Source organism: Vigna angularis, chromosome 4, assembly GCF_016808095.1.
Source record: "Vigna angularis cultivar LongXiaoDou No.4 chromosome 4, ASM1680809v1, whole genome shotgun sequence".
NCBI classification, from domain to species: Eukaryota; Viridiplantae; Streptophyta; class Magnoliopsida; order Fabales; family Fabaceae; genus Vigna; species Vigna angularis.
Window position 1 is genome coordinate 30172671 of NC_068973.1, and position 20900 is coordinate 30193570.

The window sequence follows — 20900 nt, forward strand, 5'->3', positions numbered from 1 at the left end:
GTCGATTTATTTGTGCCAATTTCAAATTTGTACTTGGAAATGGAATGTTACGTAATTTTAAACTTGTCTCTTTTAAGGGAAGAAAATATTTGTATTTTCTTGCACTATACAGTTGTTTTTGCTCAGCATTTTAGTGCATTTGGCAACTTAATCACGCGCAAACAAAATAAAACTAATGACAGGGTTCAGGATTTCGAGGATTGTGTTTGAAAATCAATCACATGCTCTACAAAAAATTGCTAATTTAATTGGTCAAATTTCAAATTTCTGATTAAAGAAGTATCCGTTTTCAAATTTAATTTGAGCAAATTTCGAATCTATACTTGGGATAGGCTACCCAAGTTTAAATCTCCATTGTTTAAGGAGAGAAACTCTTTAGCGTAATGGCGCTTTTTTCACCAAAAAAAAAAAATTGCCACAACATAAGTACAACTTTCTTTTTTCAAGATAAAAACATCAAAAAGTTCAAATATATATATATATATATATATATATATATATATATATATATATATATATATATATATATATAGAGAGAGAGAGAGAGAGAGAGAGAGAGAGAGAGAGAGAGAGATAGATTTTGGTAATGTAATAAAAATGCAAATAAAATGTTAATGGCAGGAATAATCGTGATGATTATTGTTTTATGAGATAATGTTAAATAGTGATAATAATTCAACTAAATATATTATTCTCATTGTTTATGATCGTGTAAGAGTATCGTAAAATAAATAATACGCGTGCATATTTAACTTTACTAAAATATAGGATAGCGAAAAAACAAAAAAGTTCACAATAGTGGAATTGTAATATTTAATTAAGAAATTAACAGTTTGGGTGATCGTGAGTTTTCAATTTTCGTTTTAAGATGCATATTTAAAACACAAAAAGTAATCAAATAAATGGGATTTTACTTGGGTTTTCTTAAATGTTTTTGAAGAATTTTTAAGTTAAAATACAATACGTAAAAGTCATACTCTCGCATCCTCTGATAATTTTACAAACATATAAAATTTAAAAAGTACAAAAATATTCACAACTAACATTTCCAGAATATATATATATATATATATATATATATATATATATATATATATATATATATATATATATATATATATATGTATGTATGTATATGTATGTATATATATGTGTGTGGGAGGCAATTGATTCGTGTACCATTGTAACCACTTTAGCATCATGATATTTAATCTAATTCCTAACAAAAAAGAATAAGATATGTTATAATTTATTATTATATCTTTTATATTAATATATTATGCGAATAAATAACATTAGAGTTAAATTTGGGAAAAAAAAATACATATGAACAGTAAACCATAATTGTTTAATTTTAAGAAACTGAAAGGTTAAATGCGTAATTAAATTTTTTACGAGCACTAAAATTGCATATTTACAACATTGAGTAGACAAAAGGGTGAAATTAAGCTAACAGTATTTTTTTCTTTTAACAAATCGTATTTTCAATAACTTATAATAATGATAATAGTAGTAATAAGGGGAAAGAAGTTTGGGATAAAAAAATTCTAACCAAAAATAAGATTTCTTTTATAAATATGTATTAAATAAATAAATGAGTAAACATAAAAAGTTAACAAACATTGATAAATATTAACTGCAATAATAGAAACATCACATTTAAAAAGGGAAATATATTAATTTGTTATATAAATAAGGTGAATGCGTTTTGTAATGATTTAATACATTAAAAGAGTAAACATATAAGTTTTTTTAAAAATATTACTACATTTTAGCATATATTTAGAAAATAACTTTAAAAATTATTATAAGTAGAATTATAGACATTAAATATTAAAAGCATATTTAAAAGTGTGTTAACTTACCGATATTTTTTCTAAATTAGAAACATTAAAAATCTTGGATCTTAAGTTACAACTCAATAGCCAACTGTAATATTCCATGCTGTGATTGAATAAAATTCAAAAATAAATACTGAGACTAAATGTGTATTAAAAAATCATCATAATAACATCTACTCATTTATTTATTTAATACATATTTAGTTCTAATTTATTTATTTAATATCTTGAGTAGGAAACAAAATTAGAATTAAATTATGTCAATTTTAATGTAAGTTTGCCACGTGTTTTAGTGTACTTGATAACATTTTACTTTATAGTTGAAATTTTAATCTAGACATCATTATATTTTAAAGTAGTTGTAAAATAAAATGAGTATTTTCAAAGTTGGGAATGCTCTCAGAAAATGGAAAGAAATAAAGACTTTAGTTGGATGGATGGATTTGAGAGATGGTGGAGATGATTTTAGAGATTTGAAAATGAATTAAGTGTTATTTTTTTTAAATGATTTGAAAATAAGTAAGAATTTATTTGAGATCGATGATAAATAAAAAATTGTTTTAACTGATAAAAAAAGTAAGATTACTAAAATATTATTAATGGTAAAAGTAATATAAAATGATATTTTAAAATTACATACCTTTTAATAAAATTTATTACATATATTAAAAATAATAATAAATAATTAATACAATAATTTTATAAATATATAATAGAGAATAATATTTTTGTATTTATATAATAAATTTAAATGTCATTGTTTTTATTAAAATAACCAGAACAGCTCAATCAATAATTCTGACTATGAAATATTATATTTTAATATTAATACTATTAATAAATGTAGACAATAAAATCTAGAATTTATTAAAGAGGTATGGAATGCAGCTTAAGAATTATAAAATAACATGAGGTTAAATATGTTATTTTAGTTTTTTCCCTTTAAATCTCTGCATATAAGAGTGATAAAAAAATCTTATATCCAGCAAATTCGTTGCCTTTATAATTCACACTCACAATTATGTTTGACTAGTACAATCTATTCATGCCAACACAATCAAAGAAAAGAAAATACATTATAACTTTTTATCCTATTCTTATAGATTCAGATATACAATTCAGAGTATTTGTTTCACATATGAGACCTTAGACAAATAAACAGTTGAAATATTAAAAATAAATTACTTGAAAGATTGAAACTATTATTTCAACGTTTTTCTTGTTTTTACAATTTTTTTTTACAAAATTTAAAAAATTGAGTCCAAATTCTACTTTATATTTATAAACTTTGATAGTGTAAAGTAAAATATGATTGAAAACACAATTAAACAAAATGAATTGGTTGAAGAAAAGATAATTTTATATTTAGATTTTTTTTTTGTAATATTACTATTGAAGAGGGTAAAAATAATGTAACATCAAATGGTTAGAATAAAAGAAATAAAATAATATAATCAAGATGAAAAAACGAAGACAAAATTTTATATTGCTTTTGATTCAATTATATTTAATTTAATCCAAAAAAAATCAAAAGGCAATAATATTCATTTTGATTGATGATTTTGAATATTAAAATTAAAATTATAAAAGATGATTCTTTAAAAGCAATGCATTTTTCCTTTTAAAGAAGTTTTAAATTGTTTTTTTAGTGATAATAAATAAATTCATTTTCATCAATATTATAAAAGTCATCTCTTTCCTATGGAGAATTTCACATTGAGTGAATACAATAAACAACTATGAATAATATTTAATCTCTTCATTTGAGTGTTGATAAGTGACTAGGATATCTTCAATTGCATATCAGATTTGACACTTATTATGTAAATTAAAAAATATATTTAGAGATAAAACAACCATTTTAGCTTGAATAAGTAGAGTTTAATCAAATGCATGAATTTTGACAATATTATGTTGTTTTGCAAAGAAAATCGAAGAAATGGCAAAGTCGAGTCTAAGGCATAATTATTGGAGCTTAGCCAAAAGAAAGAAGGAAATATAAAGCAAGTTCATCTGAACTTTCTGGCTAAGCTCAATAAAATGGCATTAAGCCACACGAGAAAACCTTCATCACTAAAGAAGTTGGAGCATTAAAAATATGAAGATGAGTTGTAAAAAAAACCTTCAAGATGGAAAACTCCTGTGTTAAGCACCAAGAGGGGTTGAGCTAATAAAAGATATAACCTTGAAGAAAATCCTATGGTTGAGCACAAAATGTATGGAAAATCCTATGGTTGAGCACAAAATGTATGGTTAAGCACTGCCTAAACTGTTATATAAAAACAAGACTTTGCCTATGTTTTTGGCATCCAATTCTTTGTAGCGTTAAGCTCTTTCTCCTTGTAAACACATAAAATATTTAGAGAGGTATGAAGAGAGATCAACAACTTTGTGTGCCTAGTCTGCTTATCAATATGAGTGGCTAATTTCTTTTTGTGGGAGGTTGGATATAGTTGAACTTGATTCATCTGTATTTATTACTTCCTTAAATGATTATTTGTATCTTGTTTTAATGTGGTTTTATTTATTTTATCTGTTTTATTTAACTTAGTTGGATTGAGTTAGAAGATTAATTAAAATTGTGGTCCAATCAAATCATCATGTTCTTGATAGAGGCTTCCATATGGTCCAGAGGGCATGTTGGGTGGAAAAAGTCTTGTACAGTAAAACAAGGATTCATTCAACACGGATTGGAGGAATCGTACTAGATTTGAAGTCCCTAAGTTTCAGGTTGAAGGAATAGGTCTAAATCTACATAAAAGAGTACTTTTAAAGTATTAGAATACGATGCACAATAAGTAGAAAAAGAAGGGATCAACATAGTTAAAAAAAGAGAGGAAATGAACTTCAACTTCACCATGTATTCATATGATTGTTTTCTAAAATTCATATTTTAATCACATGTGCAGTTTAAATTCTTCTATAAAAACATCATTCATCATAAAGCTAGAAGTAGATAGTGGAAAATCCTTGCAAATTCCTATGGATTCGACACATGATTTATACTATAACACACTAATGCACTTATTGAAAAAGGGTTGATACAGAATCTTTGTCAAACATGGATGGATAGGTACATATTAGCCTCATCCCCGTCCTCATCATAATATCAGTACCTGTCCATATTATCAATTACAACGAAATTTGAATATTTATACTCTTTTCTAATATTATTTTTTATTGTTTACCTTTTTTTACATGAAAATATTTAACTTTTAATTTTAAATGTTCCATCGCATAAACTTTTTCATCGAGTAATATAAAAAAGGTTTAATGTCTTCGTAAATCCCTATTCTAATCTAGAATCTCAAATAAGTCCCTATTTTTTTCAGCGTCTCAATTGAGTCCTTTTTTTTTGTAAAATTGAATGGCATTAAAAATGAGTTTTGTTTTAAAAATTTGGAATGCACAGATGTTGAATCAGATTTAGGGAAGGACAAAGTGGGGAAAATGTAAAATTTTAAGTGCATCCTCCTGCAATTCAGAAATTCAAATGAGATTTGGGGAAAAAAATTGGGGCTCCGTATTATTAGGGTTCATGTTCGTGTGAGAGAAAAGAAAGCGTTCTTTCTTCGATTCGATTCGAAGCGCGAGAGTTCGTGGGTGAAGAACATCTAATGATAGCCATGATTTAGTCAGCAAGCTTGATTGCCTCATTCCAAAAGTCATTTCTCTGTTTGATGCATCAACCGAGAATCGTTCTGAAGTTAATTCTTAGGTCATGGAAGAGAGTTGGAGAAAATGGAAAATAGAACAATTAAGGAGACACAAACCATGCGCTCCTGCTCTGAAGGCTTTGCAGCAAAACATCTATCAGTAATGCGCTTGATTGCAACATCAGTGCCCCTCCATTTTCTAGTGAGTTCGGAGTATCCTGCACATCTCTAAACCTGACGGATGGAGATGATGAAGATAGTGAAGCATCTTCGATGTGGGGGTTTCCAATATTCGGTTGACGATTCGAGCCGGGAATGACCCAAATAGGGGGTTGTGTGGCCTCATTGTGTTCCCCTGACATGAAATTTTTCCTGTATGAAGAAGAACAATGCAACACAGCTACAATATTATTTTGAGTTTCATCAACTATCAACTATCAACTTTGACCTACCAAAGTTATCCAAAATCACCTCTCCCTCTACAGATTTATGAGTGTTGTAACCTAAATTATCATTCCCACTGGGTTTATCAACTGGCAGAAAAGAGTAGTCATTACTTACAAAAGCAAGGGGGCTGCATTTAAATTTTTACGTTTTTCCCACTTTGCCCTTCCCTAAATCTGATTCAACATCTGTACAATCCAAATTTTTAAAACAAAACTCGTTTTTAATGCCACGTGAGATTAATGAATACACTTTTAATGTCATGTAACCCAAACTTAAACGGTCGTTTGTCTAATTTGACGACAGACCTCTAATTGCTTCAATTTTACAAAAAAAAAGGACTCAATTGAGACGTCGAAAAAAAGAGGAACCTATTAGAAATTCTGGACTAAAATAGGGACCTACCGAAACATTAAACCTATAAAAAAACTTATCTTTTATATTATCTTTAATCCTTAATTTTTGTTTCATTTAAAGAACTTTTGTTTTGGTAAAATAATGTTCATTGTCTCTCAACAACTCAATTAGTTTGATATTTGAAAAATTTTCTTAGATTTTCAAGGTATTTTCCATCTTATCATACCCTTAACTATATATTTATTTTTCTTTGTGTGATTTCATTAAATGGTGAAAGTTATTAATCTTCTTTCTAAAAAAGTTAATCACGGTAATGTAGTCATCAAGGTTAATATAACCAAGATTTTTGATACTACCAATTGAGATTTTTTAATCCAAGTGTTATGTTATTTTGGTTTCATGAATGTTTTTTAACATGGAATGTTCATATCTTGGAATATGCTTATCTTTCTATTTAGGTTAATGGTGGTTTTACTGGCTACTTTGCTTGTGGTAAAGGGGTTAGATAGGAGGATCCTTTCTACCCTTTTCTTTTATTTATTTTGTTGAGGAGGTTTTGAGGGACAATTTAGATCTTATTTCTAGAAACTTATGCTTCCAATGAATGGTCATAAGGGGATGCAATTTTCTTTTCTTAATTTTTATGTTGCTGATATATTTGTTTTTTTTAGAGGAAACACTAAAACTTTATAACATTTTACATCTTCCTTGCATGAGTATGACACATTCTCTAGTTAGTAGGTGAGTTAAAGTTTCTCTGTTGTAATGAATGATATCTTCCTTTTACTTATTTGGGTGTGTCATTTTTTGTCTATTTTAGTTGATAAGATTTATAATAAGCTCGTTTCTTATAAAGAAAAGTTATTTAGTATAATGATGAGAATTCAGTTAGTCAATTCAGTGATTATTATCTTAGCTTTCAGGTTTGTAAATGACCTACTCAGCTTTTTCTTGAGGTGAAATGATGGATTTGAAATTTTATTTGGATTGGGGATACGCAAAAAAAGGGATTGTTCATTTTTAAACGGTCTATCTTTTGTGGTTGTAAGATGAATTATGGAAAATAAAGCTTATTTTCTACGTTTAGCATGAGAATTTGCTTATCACCAAATGACTTAAGTTGAACTCATGCATATTCAATTTCTTAAATCTAAGTATCATATATATGTTTTTAAATCATTGTAAACTTGTCATGGTATTAAGGATGCATACAATGTTGTTATTAAAAATACATTTTGGACACTAGATAAGAGTGACTATATTAATATTTAGAATAATCACTGATATTCTAACAACATTTACATATTTAAATTGCCTATAATTCTTTATTTTGATAAAGTAAAGTTATACTATATTGTTAGCTTAGCTTAGACAAGTACTCATTGTAATTTTCTTTCTTTTGTTACAATTTTATGTGATTTTTTTTATTCTTTGATGGATAATGATGACGATGATGTGCCTAATTGGACTTTGATGATATTAGGATGCTTTCTAAAAATAAATTAATTTTTTTACGCTTTTGATATGCAACGTGTGGATTGGGAGAACGTGATTTGGTTAGATATTGTGTTACAAATGTACTTAATTTGATGGCTTCTAAGGGGCTTGCTAAACATGTCAGCTAGTTGATTGTTAATTTGACAAAGTCACTAGAAATGATAGTGAAAAACATGAAAAAGAGTACCGAAATGGGCTAAAAAACCCTCCAAGGTGTGAGATAGCTAGGTTGAAGCAAGATTTACTAGGTTGGAGCACGGTTGGTCGGGTTAGGGCATGGTCGCCCAAGTTGGGGCACAGTTAGTCGGGTTGGAGCACGATTGGCTGGGTTGGAGCGATGAATGAAACATGGTGGTCTTTAAAGGAAGCTGGTCTCGATTGCGATAGTCACTGGAGGAAAAGGATGCTCGGTGACAGAGAAAAAGGGCATATTGTGGCCACGATGGACAAAGGTAGCAGAAAATGGACAACAGTGAAAGAAACACTATAGAGAATTGAAATTTGAAGAGCATGACTGAGGTACTTAGACACAAGTGTTGAAAGACACATTTTTTACAGTCACCGACACACAAAGTGGTGGAAAAAACTTAGAGAACTTGACTATAATACCATATAGAAACGTATATGTTCTTAATAAATTATGTGTCTAATGCAAAGCACACAACATGTATCTATAGCATAATACATCATCAATCATAATAATTAGAAATCAATCATCCTAATTTCCCATATTATGTAACACCTAATTTTCAATAAATATGTAACAATTGATTTAATTCTAAAATAAATCATAATAAAATTTGGCAATAATATTAATTTATTATTATAATTATTGTAAATACTATTTATTATATTAATTTTGGAGAAGAAAAAGCTCTTTCCTTAAAGCATAAGCTTTGCTTACAGAACCTTTCTAAAGGAGACTACAATTAGGTTTGAGAAGATATCACCGGTGAAAAGTGTTGGAATTGGAAGAATGTTCTTTGTTGGAAAGGCAATTAGCAACTAATATCTTGCAATTATGCATGGAGCGTTTCTCACTAGAATGAGAGAGGCTCCAAACATTTTGAGAGTGGCAAGCACGTTTCAATATCGATTCTAAAAAGTTCATAATTGATTCCACCTTACTTTGAAGACACACAAAAACCGATTCCATCACTATCATAATCGATCATGTTGTTGTTATAATTGATTCCATGCTTACCACATCACACAAGTCCATTCCATTTTCCTCTTACATAGCCAATAATGGATTCCCTCTCCCCACACATTCACTCCCAAACAACAAACCCAACATTCCCAGTACATGCATTCCCTCTGTGGTTGACGAGTATCACCTTCAACGTTGCCATAACAACCTTATTTCAAATTAAAGGCAAGGCCTTTTTCATCTTTGTAATAAGATGAACAATAAACATTCTCGTAGCTCCCCACAATGTGTGAATGCTTCCATACCCTCATGCAAATTTGTACATCAAATTCATTCAAAAGCATGAAAACAAATGTGAGTGAAAACTACAAATTTGTCCTCACATTTACCCTTCAGCAGTGCCACACCCTAAAACAAACATAGACTTAAAGTTTGAGGAGTTTGAGGATATGAGAAACAAGGAAAATAAGTAGTTCAAAGAGAGGTGAGTTGTTAGAATGAGACATGTGTGATTTTGCATCAATGAAGTCTTTTCCGTTAAAATATAGACTAATGACGTTAACTGATTGATATTTGACAGTAGAGAATTTAAACGTTTGACAATAGAGAATTTAAACGTGGCAAAAGAGTGACAATATTGATAATGACGTGTGAATGAAATGTTGGGTGACATGAAATTGCAGTTTCAACTTACAGGATTCCCAATATCAACTTGCAAGATTCCCAAATTCCCAATTCAGATTATCCTTCTCGGTCTTTATCAGTTTTCGCTCCCTGCATATTTTTCCCGGAAACCTTATACCGTGAATCAACAGAAAACCCAAATCACGAACTCAGAACCACCTCACAAGCAGAACAAGATCAACAACCCCAATTTCAATCATCTTAATTCCAATTACATAAGAGAAATCTCCCTAATTTGCAAGAACAGGTTGGAAACCCTAACCTTCTCAATTGGAATCCTAATCCTAAAATTAGCGAAACCCAGACTTGCGCCGTGAAACCCAAAAAGATTTCCATAAATCAGAACCCTTGCGCTGTGAACTCGTCGGAGGGTTAAAACATTCGCGCCGTTAACCGCAAACCCTGGTCTTCTTCCCCATGAAACAGGTTCGAAGAATAACCTTCACGCTGCAAGCCGCCAAATCCCAGAATCATCTACCACTGCCTCCGCAATCAAAATGGCCAAAGCGCAAAGCTCCGCTGCCGTATCGCCGCCGGGATCCTTCTCGGCAGCACCCCTGGCGGTGCTACATCGTTGACTCTTCCCTCTTCATCAAAACCATCCTCCCCGGAAAGGAAATCATCCGTTATGTCAATGGTAATGGCCCAGCTGCCCCTGAAATCCCCGAGGCTCCCATCGGTCGGGCATGGTCTCTCAATCAGTGCCGCTCTTTCCGTTGGAACCTAACCACCAAGCGCCACAACCAGTACAGTCGCGCCGTCCATCATCGCCGACGAGGGTTTCCATCAGCGACGTCAACGCAGACAAAGCCATGGCCTCCATGTCGTCCACCGCGCCTAAAGCAAGAATCACTCCCCTTCCTCATCGACCACAACTAGAATCACTTTGACGCATCTCCTCAACAGATGCCCTCTTTCTAGTATCATCAAGCATCTTCATACGAAGTTTCACCTAATGCCATGTCACCCAACATTTCATTCACATGTAATTACCAATAGGCACTCTTTTGACACGTTAAATTCTCTACTGCGAAATCATCAATCAATTAGTTAATACAGTTAATCTATATTTAACGGAGAGAACTTTATTGATGCAAATTTTATGAACTTACAACTTTTTAAAAGAATGGACGAACTTGACACACTTAAACAAAACTGAAGACAAAGCAAACAATTAAACATTTTATTTTTATTGAAAGATAATGTTTATAAAAGTTCTTCGGAGTTTAAATTGTATTTGAAAAGTACATGTTTTTCAATATTAAGATTAATTAGAAGTTGTAAATCAAAATTAATAAAGTGTTATTTTACATAACTAGAAAATTACTAATGATAAAAAAAAACAATTGACTAGTAATGTAGAGTAACTAAAAAGAGGATTGAAGGAAAAGTGAAAAACTTCACTCTCATTTTCATCTTTTGTCTCCTTTCCTCATCAATCATTCTTTCTCTTTATTTTCATTAAATTCCCCATTAATTTTTTATTTTTTTAATCTAATCACACTTTACAATAGTTTAGTTGATGAGTATTTTGAATCGATCAGATTTATAAATAAAATAAAATTCTATTTTCTTTATATAATTATTGATATCTTATTTTTTTTATTGTTTAATCATCAATCTTAATAGGACAAGTGGAGAAAAGTTATACTCTCGACTTATTTTATTATTATTAATTTTTTTTGACATATTTTAATAATTTGTTATAGGTATTTGGTTTTGAGTAATTATACTTATTAAGTTGTGGATTGAAGAAATTTAGTCTTATAATATTATAAAATACAAAAACTAATTGGTTGAATAAAAACCATTTAAGTTCAAATTCATGAAGTGCAATAATTCTGGGTTTGAGTGGATTTTTTTTTTAAGAAAAGGAAAAGTTAACAACATACGAAGTCCACTCAACAACATCCAACAAATTTTAACATATTTTTTGAATCAAGAAATTTAAACATATTTTAAAAAATTTCAAAATTTCAAACATAATTTATTTTGAAATTTAAGAACTAAAAATAAAATTAAACTTATTAATTTATATTTTAAAAATGTATTTTTTTTGTTTTCTACGCAATGGCATTTTAGTAAAATTAGATGAAATTTTCCCGCGGGAAAAGTACTCTCGCAACATGTTCACTCCTTAGCCAAATAATTGGGACCCTAATTTCAAAATAAGAACAGAAAACCCTCACCCCCTAAACCCTCTTCCTCTATTTACGATCCCAATTCCCAATTTATTTCACCCTTCCATCTCCGACTCGCGATTGTTATATTTTTTTCGTTCCTTTTGACTCTTTGCGTGCTCGCTCGGCCGTTCTCGTCGTTCCCTGAAGTGTTCTATTTTAGTCATATAATCTGGTATTTTATCATTCTCTCATTCTTATAATCTTCCTATTCGAATGTTATTATCAGTGTTTATTTTTTTGCTTTTCATTCATTGTCTCAGTGCTTGCCTTCGTAATTGTTTGGTGCATTGGCACGTACATAATTGGAAACAAATGTTCCTTACATGTTTAGTAGTACCCAGAATTTACGAGAAGACTCTAAGTAATGATATTGTTTGAAACATGTTAATGTTTGCCTTTTGAAAGGTTACATAGTTGCATATTGTTCATATATTTGTTAGTACATGGTACATTTATGCTAATTAGTAAGTTTGCTCTCACCGGTATGGAATTCGAGTTGAAGTTAGCTAGCTACAAGCCCAAAGGGAAAACAAAACACGAATATCGGCTTAATAAATAGCACAACATTTAGTTACTGGTGTTTTGTGCTGGGATTGTTTTCAATCTGAAATGTTATGGAGTAATTTGTTTTGTTTCCCTGGGTTGACTGCAATTTTATTTGTTCTGTCGCAAGACTACTTGAATCAGGGGTCCTCCTTTTTGTTATTTGACTCCATCGTTTTCGTTTGTGGTTGGTGTGAGGTGGTCACTGTCGGTGATATTTTTCTGTACTGTTGCTATGTTCCAAGATATGTTTGTTTGTTTGGACATGTATTTCAGGATGTACAATGCAAGGTCATGAAACTTTGTTGTGGCTATTTTTCTCCAGTCCATCTTTCATACTGCCCTTTGCGCCATGTTTTTCTTTAAATAGTTTAAACTTCAGACTCCATCTGTTTGTACTTGCTGCATGTATGATTGCCCTCTTAGTTCATCAGATACACTCTAAATTTTGTAAGATATTTTAAGAAGCAATAGAAGTCACAAATTCGATTATGCACTATCTTATGTATCCATATTCTATTGCTTCCATTTTTGTTACAAAACAACTTAAGTTTCCTATTGGAAGGCTTAGCAGCAGGTTTTCACAACTGGGCCTGGTTTTAAGTTCTTATGCACCAGATGAAGATAGTAACTGTTATGAATCTGGCATTAAAACACCTCATTTTCCTATATTGTGATATGCAACCTCCTAGTAGCCATTTATATTGTTATTTTGTATTATTTATAGTCTGATATGATACTGTCTTGATATATTATTGCCTTGATATTTGCTGTTTCTAAACTTTTATTTTTTCTTTTTAATAGTGCCTGAAAATAGACAGTGCCAATCATGCAGAGCTCTCAGCAATGGGTCGAGAAATAGTAATATAAATTTCCTTTCAATTATTTCTATATCTTATTCTGTAGAAATCTAATTTTGCATGCTGTAACCCAGCCGACCAAGGCAAGTGAAAGATGTTGCCTACCAAGAGGAAGTTGTTCGAGTTCTAACAAATACACTTGAAACTGGAAGTGTAATTACCCTTTCTGAACGCCTACTTCTCCCTTATGTCCTCCACTTCTTCCTCACTGAATCAAGTCAATAATGTATTGCAGTGCCCCCACATGCTCTTCTATGGTCCTCCTGGCACTGGAAAAACAACTACTGCCCTTGCAATTGCCCGTCAGCTTTTCGGGTATCCCTCTTTGGTTTTATTTTCACAATTATAAGAGAGCTTACTTATTTCTAGCTGTCATGTCAATTTCTTAATTCTGTTGTGTGACTTGTGAGACCTTAATTCTGTCAATGTCACTTTTTCTCTGTAAATAAAAGTAAACAGATCTACTAAATAATAACTAATCAAGAATCCAAGATTGACTACTTACATAGTAGAAACCAATGTGATACGAACTCTCTGTTAAAACTTTCTCTTAATATATGCTTTGTCACTCTTAAAAGTATTTCTATAAACCTTTGCTTGTTCAGTTACACCATGAAATCATTGACTGAGAAAAAAAGGAAATGAAATATGATTTAAGGAATACCTTAAGTTCAAATATTTTCACAAAAGTTATATGACCCAGTTTCTGAATGTTATATGTTGTGTACACTACTTTTGAATTCTTGACATGTTGAGTCATGGAGATCCACAGACTATGCAAATTGTGCATCACTTTAATAGCAACTTATGGTAATAAATTTACCAGGAATATTTTTTTATCAACTATTAGAAATGAAAGAGTACTGTAATGCTATAGAGGACCATTTTTGAAGATTGAATTTATCAAAATGTCAATTTTGTTTGTTTTATGAGTTGGGATTCATAGGCAGTAAAAAATGATGCCATTTTCTTCCTTAAGCTAACCTGTTGTGTTAATGGGTACAATGGCACGTGTAATGTAATTTGTAACAACTATATATTGCAGGCCTGAGCTCTATAAGTCTAGGGTGCTGGAGCTGAATGCAAGTGATGATAGAGGGATTAATGTTGTTCGTACAAAGATAAAAGATTTTGCTGCTGTGGCTGTTGGTACTGTTAAGCGTAAGAAGTATGTGAAATCTAATTCTCTTAAGATTCTTTCCTCCTCCTTTCTCCGCGTGTAAGATCTGTATGATTTCCTCTTTGTTATGGTGTTTTTATATTTCAGTGGTTATCTTTGTCCACCATTCAAGATTATTGTTCTAGATGAGGCTGATTCAATGACAGAAGATGCTCAGGCATGTTTTCTATGTTTTTCATTTCTAAAGTTGCTTGTCTCAAAGTGTTTTGGTTTCACACCACCTTCAATTGCTGTACAGAATGCCCTGAGGCGTACAATGGAAACGTACTCTAAAGTTACAAGGTTCTTTTTTATATGCAACTATGTGAGCAGGTATCTTTCTTCCATGCTAATATGTACTGTTTATTTTGTTTTTCTAATATCTTTTAGGAGCTAATGAGTATTATAGTTACCTTGATAATAGTAATTAATCCATATAATCCATGGAATGGCTTGCTTCAAAAACGGTATGGCTTTTTAAAAAATAACGTTTTCTATATTTGGTTACTTTTTAAAATATAGTTTTCTGGTTACCTTTTCAATGAGAAAGTATGTTTTCTATATTTGGTTACATTTTAAAAAATAATTTTTTGGGCAACACTGTTTTCTGGGAATAGATATTTACCATGTTTTCCACAAACATTCTTATAGGGAGAAGAAAATCTAACTTTCTTTAGTTAAATGGAAAGTGTTTAATTTATGTTATTGTTATTAAATCATTTTAGTAAAAGTGACATTACTCTTTGAATTATAGGAAACTTGTATAAATATTCCTGGTGTTATATTTGACCAATCAAGTGAAACTCATCATTCATGTGAATAATAATTCTCAGGGTCCATATTTCTCAGGAATCATGGTTCCTGTGTATGAAAATTTTCTTTGGTACCAAATGCCATGTTAGTGTGATATATTGATAGGCCTTTTCCTTTTGTTATTCTTGTACTTTCCAAGGATAGAACACATAACCTCATATATGGCTGTCATTTTTTTCATAGGATTATAGAACCACTTGCTTCACGGTGTGCAAAATTCAGGTTCAAGCCATTGTCAGAAGAAATCATGAGCAGCCGGATATTGTACATATGCAAAGAAGAGGGCCTCTGTCTTGATGCTAAGGTGAGAACCTTATGGACTATTTAGTTCAATGGATGGGAAGGGAAGGAAGAGGAGGGGTTTTTGATTAGATACCCCGTTTGATTAAGAGGAAGGGAGGGGAGGGATATCAATGGAGAGGATAAGCAACTCTTTTTTTGGCTCATAAGGGGAGGGAACAGATTTTTAAAATTAATTTACTTTCATTTCCTTGTTATTTTGGGTTCCAGCGTGTAAATATGATTATTTTTGTCAATACATTTGAAATGTTTTAAATGGCTCTTAGAAATTGAAGGGGAGCAAAAATTGAACGAGGGATTTTGCTCCCCTCCATTCTCAATCCATCCCCTCTTAGAAATTGAATCAAACAAGAAATTTTATTTAAATCGACCCCTTCAACTCCCCTTTCCATTTCTCTCCAACCAAATGCCTTGTCAGCGCTCACACAATGTAGTGTTATTTCTAAAGTTTTCAGTCCTTTATCTATAAAGGTTTTGTTACATCATAATGGATTATTTTACATACCATTGCTTCCACAGGCTCTTTCAACCCTTAGTTCTATTTCTCATGGAGATCTTCGCCGGGCAATCACATACTTGCAGGTGAGTGGCATTTCCTGATCAACACACTCAATTTTCGAACATTTAAGTTATGATTTCTAATTTCTTATAGTTTTCATAGGTAATTTAACTGAACCTCTTTACATTAAATAATTTGTGTGTAATCTATGAATGCGATGCTTCAAACATACTCTGATTGACTCCACAAGAATAATGAATAAAATCCCACATGTGTTAATTGCGTTCTGTTTCTTAGGAAATAATTGTTACATGAAAAACTTTTATTTATGGTTATTTTTCTTAAAACGATTGTTTTGCTATTGCATGTTGCCTGATTTTTAGGACATGCTTTAATTTTTTTTATTTATATTTGGTGCTGAATCAACTATTAACATCAATGGAAAGTTGATGCGGTGATGATGTAAAAAGTTTTTTGCTGATATGAGAGGGGAGCCTGTATTATGAATAAAATTTGTTTGATTGTAGGAATGTATGCTTTCATCTTCATGCTTTTCTAGTAATGGCATAAGAATAAAATTCAATGGAAAGATGCAGTGGAGAGTCTACAAACACCAGGCTGATAAGAGATGAGGGTCTATGGTTAAGACTTTCTGTTGAAACTTGGTAGAACATAGATGTGTTATGATTTGGGTATTATTTTCGACCTGTTCTATCCTTTTAAAAATATTTTTATAGGGCTCTCCTTCCTGTTGGTTTCCATATACATTTTTTTTTTCACTTAATGCATAACCAATTTATTAGCATAAACTCTATAAAATTAAATTATCTTGTGTGCTATGATTTAATACACATAATGCTATCACCAGGAAATGTAAATTGTTTTAATCAAGGCAGTCCTACTGAACATAGAGGAATTGTGTGTATCCTTTTTCATTTTTTGAGCTAACTTGGTATATAACATTGCAGTCTGCAGCTCGCTTATTTGGATCTTCAATTTCTTCAGAGAATCTGATTTCTGTGTCTGGGGTAGGTTGTGGCACCACCATCCTGCGACTTTTTCTGTTTCTATGTAATAGATTAAAGTTGTTTATAAAATTATTTTGTATGTTGTTTGTATGTATGATGATTCACATTGGGCTAGAGGATTAAATGACATAATTATTGGCTGAAGGACCAGGATTTTGACTTAAAGTTTTGGATTTACTTTATCATGTGATTTTCCCTCTAGCTTTTTTAAGAATATAGATAAAGGGTTTTTAATTTGTCCTGATAGTGTGGTGTCTTGGTATATAAGTTCACAAAATTTGCCATCTAGATGCCATTTTTTGAAGCATTGGAAGTCAGCATTGCATATATTCCTTGATGTGGCCTCCTATTTGGGGTCTTCTCTTCAAGCTGTGTGACACTTATCATTAACTAGTTTTCAATCCAATTTGTTGTTGTGACATTGTTTCTGGTAACTATGTACTAGATCACCTCTTTATCTCCGTTCCTGTTTGTCTGGACTTTTTAAAATCTCAATCAATATATCAGGTTGTTCCAGAAAAAGTTGTGGAGGCAGTTCTTCAAGCTTGCAGAAGTGGTAATTTTGATTTCGCAAACAAGGAAGTCAACAATTTCATTGCGGAGGGATATCCAGCTTCTCAAATGCTTACTCAGGTCTTTATTTGTTTGTTTCTGTTTTATTGGGCCAGTTTCATTAAGATTTCTACTGTTACTTATTTGAGTTTTATTTTTTCAGTTATTTGAAGCCATTGTTGAAGAAAATGATCTGTCAGATGAACAGAAAGCAAGAATATCCAAGAAGCTGGGTGAAGCTGATAAGGTTACTTATGACATGATTACACACACTACTTACCCCCTTCCTATTTACTATTCCTGGACATGATTTTACCACATTTTCTTGGTGCTTTTAACTTTTAGGAACTTCTAAATTTCAGTGAAGTGCAATTGCCTATTTTTGCTTCACGTCTCACTTGTTACTTATGGAATTGCAGTGTCTAGTTGATGGTGCTGATGAATACTTGCAACTTCTTGATGTGGTCAGCAATACAATGAAGGCTTTTAGCAACATGCCAGAAGAATTTGCTTACGAGTGTTAGATATTAGATAGTCAGCGTATCGGAAGGATGAATTATTCTGCTGTAAAGAAAAAGAAACACGTTTAGTTCTGTATCAGAAAACAAGATTTGATGTCCGTTGTTAACTTTTATGTGGAATTGGACTGCGAAGATCCAGCGTGGATAATTCGACACTAGCTAGGACATTCTTGAGTACAAAATTGACGCGGCGGCAGATAAAGCGAATACATAATCAGTTTTCTGTTTTTGCACTTAAATATTTAAAGCAGTTAAAGCACTTCATTTCCGTCTCATCCCAGAACGAATTCAACGCAATTGTTGAATTAAAGATCAGTGGAAAGTCATTTCGTTTGACATCTTACTCATTTGTTTTATTCAGTATAAAATCTGATGTAGAGGAGTAGTACGCATTCGTGTTTATTAATCTCGTTAATTGCATGGGCATTTGGCTAAGGGTTGTGTTTGTAATTTAAGTTAATTCAGGATAAAGGGTTGAATGTTGCGGAGAAAGGGGAAGCAACGTTTGTGTAACGTGGGGTCCAAGAATCCTTTGAACCAAGGTTCCAAATGTTCACAAGACCAAAATATAGAAAATTCAGGATAAGACTTTAACATTTATATTAACCGAAGAAAAAAATAAAATAAATAAATACACCAAGTAAAATAACTCATACTTAGTGGGATTTGAGCTGAACTGTGCAAAAATAACAATTGAAACCCACAACATTATGCGCATCACTCATCTCCTTTGCCATCCACTGTAAAGGTGTATAGAATGTCTTATATAAATTCTTTAAGGACATGTAATCTAAATCACGTGAGACTTTTTTATCTTTTGCAATACCAACTTATTCGCAACATTATATTTATATTTGTTGTCGGATTCCAAAATATGAATCTATATATGTTCTTCGGTCACAGTAATTTGGTCAGATGAATTTCTACAATACTTTTCAATAAACCTCCTGTCAATTTCTACATACACATTCCTGTCCTACGAGATAAATAACACGAGTAAATCTCTACATATTCTTAGAAGGCATATGAAGACACTAACTTGTTATGAAAACCTAAAATCTTATATTACAAAAAAATCTGCCAGAGAAAGTAGTGATGAACGTTATTTTATGAACGTTGCTTTTTCACATAGTTAAAACTGCAGACTCAATCAGTGACAGTTTCATTCAAAACTACATTCTTTCACAAGTCAAGGCATAGGTTTACTCTAAGGTTCCTTTTTCTTTGTTAAAATCGTTTTGACCAACAGTGTGTGCAGGATTCGTCCACAATTTTTGGGCTTTGGAGTTGGTTCACAAACTCTATAAATAGAGGCTTGTGCTTATCTCCAAAATACACAACACTTCTTTCATTCTTCTTTTTTTCTCTTAGTTTCTTATATTATTTTGGGTTTATTATTTTACTTTTTATATAGTTCTTTGGTAGTTTTGATATCGTTAGAAATTTCTAGGAAGTTTTTGTAGTATCTTGGAGGGTTTGCGCAATACATCGTAGATAAGTATTTAAAGATAGTGGATCAACACGTCTCGAAAAATATTTGTTCGTGGTTTTTATTATCTTTTATCAGGTTTTCTACAACAATCTTAAGGACTTATAGTTGACATCAACAATCCGAAACTCAGACACTCTTTGCGAAACTTTTTTCGGATATATCGAAAATCGAGATGTTCTCTGGTCAGAATTTTCGGTGCTGGTAAAAACTTGTGTCTACCCTTTTAGACGTGTACAAAGTCATTTTTGCTCTTTCATCTCCAAAACCCGACTCTAGTCTCCCTTCAAATTCAAAACAAGATGAAAATTGGATTCATGCAAACAAGGTATGCTGACATACTTTACTTAGTGCACTATCTAATAATTTGTTCGACGTGTATTGTTCCTATAAGAAAACAAAAGACATTTGAGATTTGTTGCTTCTCAAATACATTGCTGAAGATGTTGTCAGACAAAGGTTCATTATTACTGTCACTTGGAAATGGTTGAAGATAAGGACATAAAGTCTTAAATCAATGAGTACCACACACTGCTCAAAGATACCAAAGTAGAGAACATTCTTCTAGTAGATGAATTTGTTTCAAAACTTTTGATTGAGAAATTGCCACCATCCTGGACTAATTACAAACAACAACTGAAACACAAACACAATCAAATGTCACTTTTAGAGCTTATCACACACATAATTATTAAAGATACCAACATGAAAGAGTGTGTTACTACAAGGACCAAAACTTTGTCTACAAAAACAAATGTGGTAGAAGAAAAACTTGCTCCATAAAGGTATGAACACAAACCTGATCACAATAGGAAATATAATTTTCAAAAATCTCGTCCCAACGAATCTAACCCCACTTTTAAGAAGAAAAGAATTTGCTTTGTGTGTAGAAAGCCTAGTCATCATGCACCAATGTGCAGACATAGAGCAAGAAACGACAATTCTCATAGGACAAATATAACTAAAGGAGATGATATTATTGTTGCAGTTGTTTCACAAGTAAATTTGATGACCAATGTGAAAAAATGAGTGGTACACTCTAGTGCTCCAGGCATATATGTGTAAACAGAAGTGTCTTTACATCTTACACTAGTGTAAGGAATGGAGAAGAACACATTTACCTCGGTGATTCCAAGATAACTCCTGTTTTAGGAAAATGGAAAGTTCTTCTCCAGCTCACATCTAGAAAGGCTTTGGCCTTGAGTGATGTGCTACACGTGTCATCAATAGAGTAAATTTAATCCCTGTAGCACTATTAAGAAAAGTGGGTGTTAAAGTGTCATTCGAGTCTGACAAGATTGTAATGACAAAAATAATGTTTTTT

At 31.6% G+C, this 20900-nt stretch overlaps 1 protein-coding gene across 1 annotated transcript; it reads left to right on the forward strand.

Moving 5' to 3' along the window:
- Positions 1-11774: 11774 nt before the first annotated feature.
- On the forward strand, positions 11775-18402 carry LOC108330850 (replication factor C subunit 2). The gene is made up of 13 exons (XM_017565431.2): positions 11775-11984; positions 13160-13216; positions 13290-13368; positions 13451-13530; positions 14261-14383; positions 14483-14552; positions 14634-14707; positions 15371-15491; positions 16007-16069; positions 16955-17014; positions 17522-17647; positions 17730-17813; positions 17986-18402. The coding sequence occupies exons 2-13, from the start codon at positions 13185-13187 to the stop codon at positions 18088-18090; spliced, it is 1017 nt and encodes a 338-aa protein (XP_017420920.1). The 5' UTR covers positions 11775-11984; positions 13160-13184; the 3' UTR covers positions 18091-18402.
- Positions 18403-20900: the final 2498 nt, after the last annotated feature.

Excerpts from the sequence above, each read along its gene's own strand:
- LOC108330850 (XM_017565431.2), top strand. The coding sequence starts at position 13,185 with ATGCAGAGCTCTCAGCAATGGGTCGAGAAATA. Across the intron at positions 16,070-16,954 it reads GGGCAATCACATACTTGCAG|TCTGCAGCTCGCTTATTTGG; the intron begins GTGAGTGGCATT and ends ATAACATTGCAG. Across the intron at positions 17,015-17,521 it reads ATCTGATTTCTGTGTCTGGG|GTTGTTCCAGAAAAAGTTGT; the intron begins GTAGGTTGTGGC and ends TCAATATATCAG.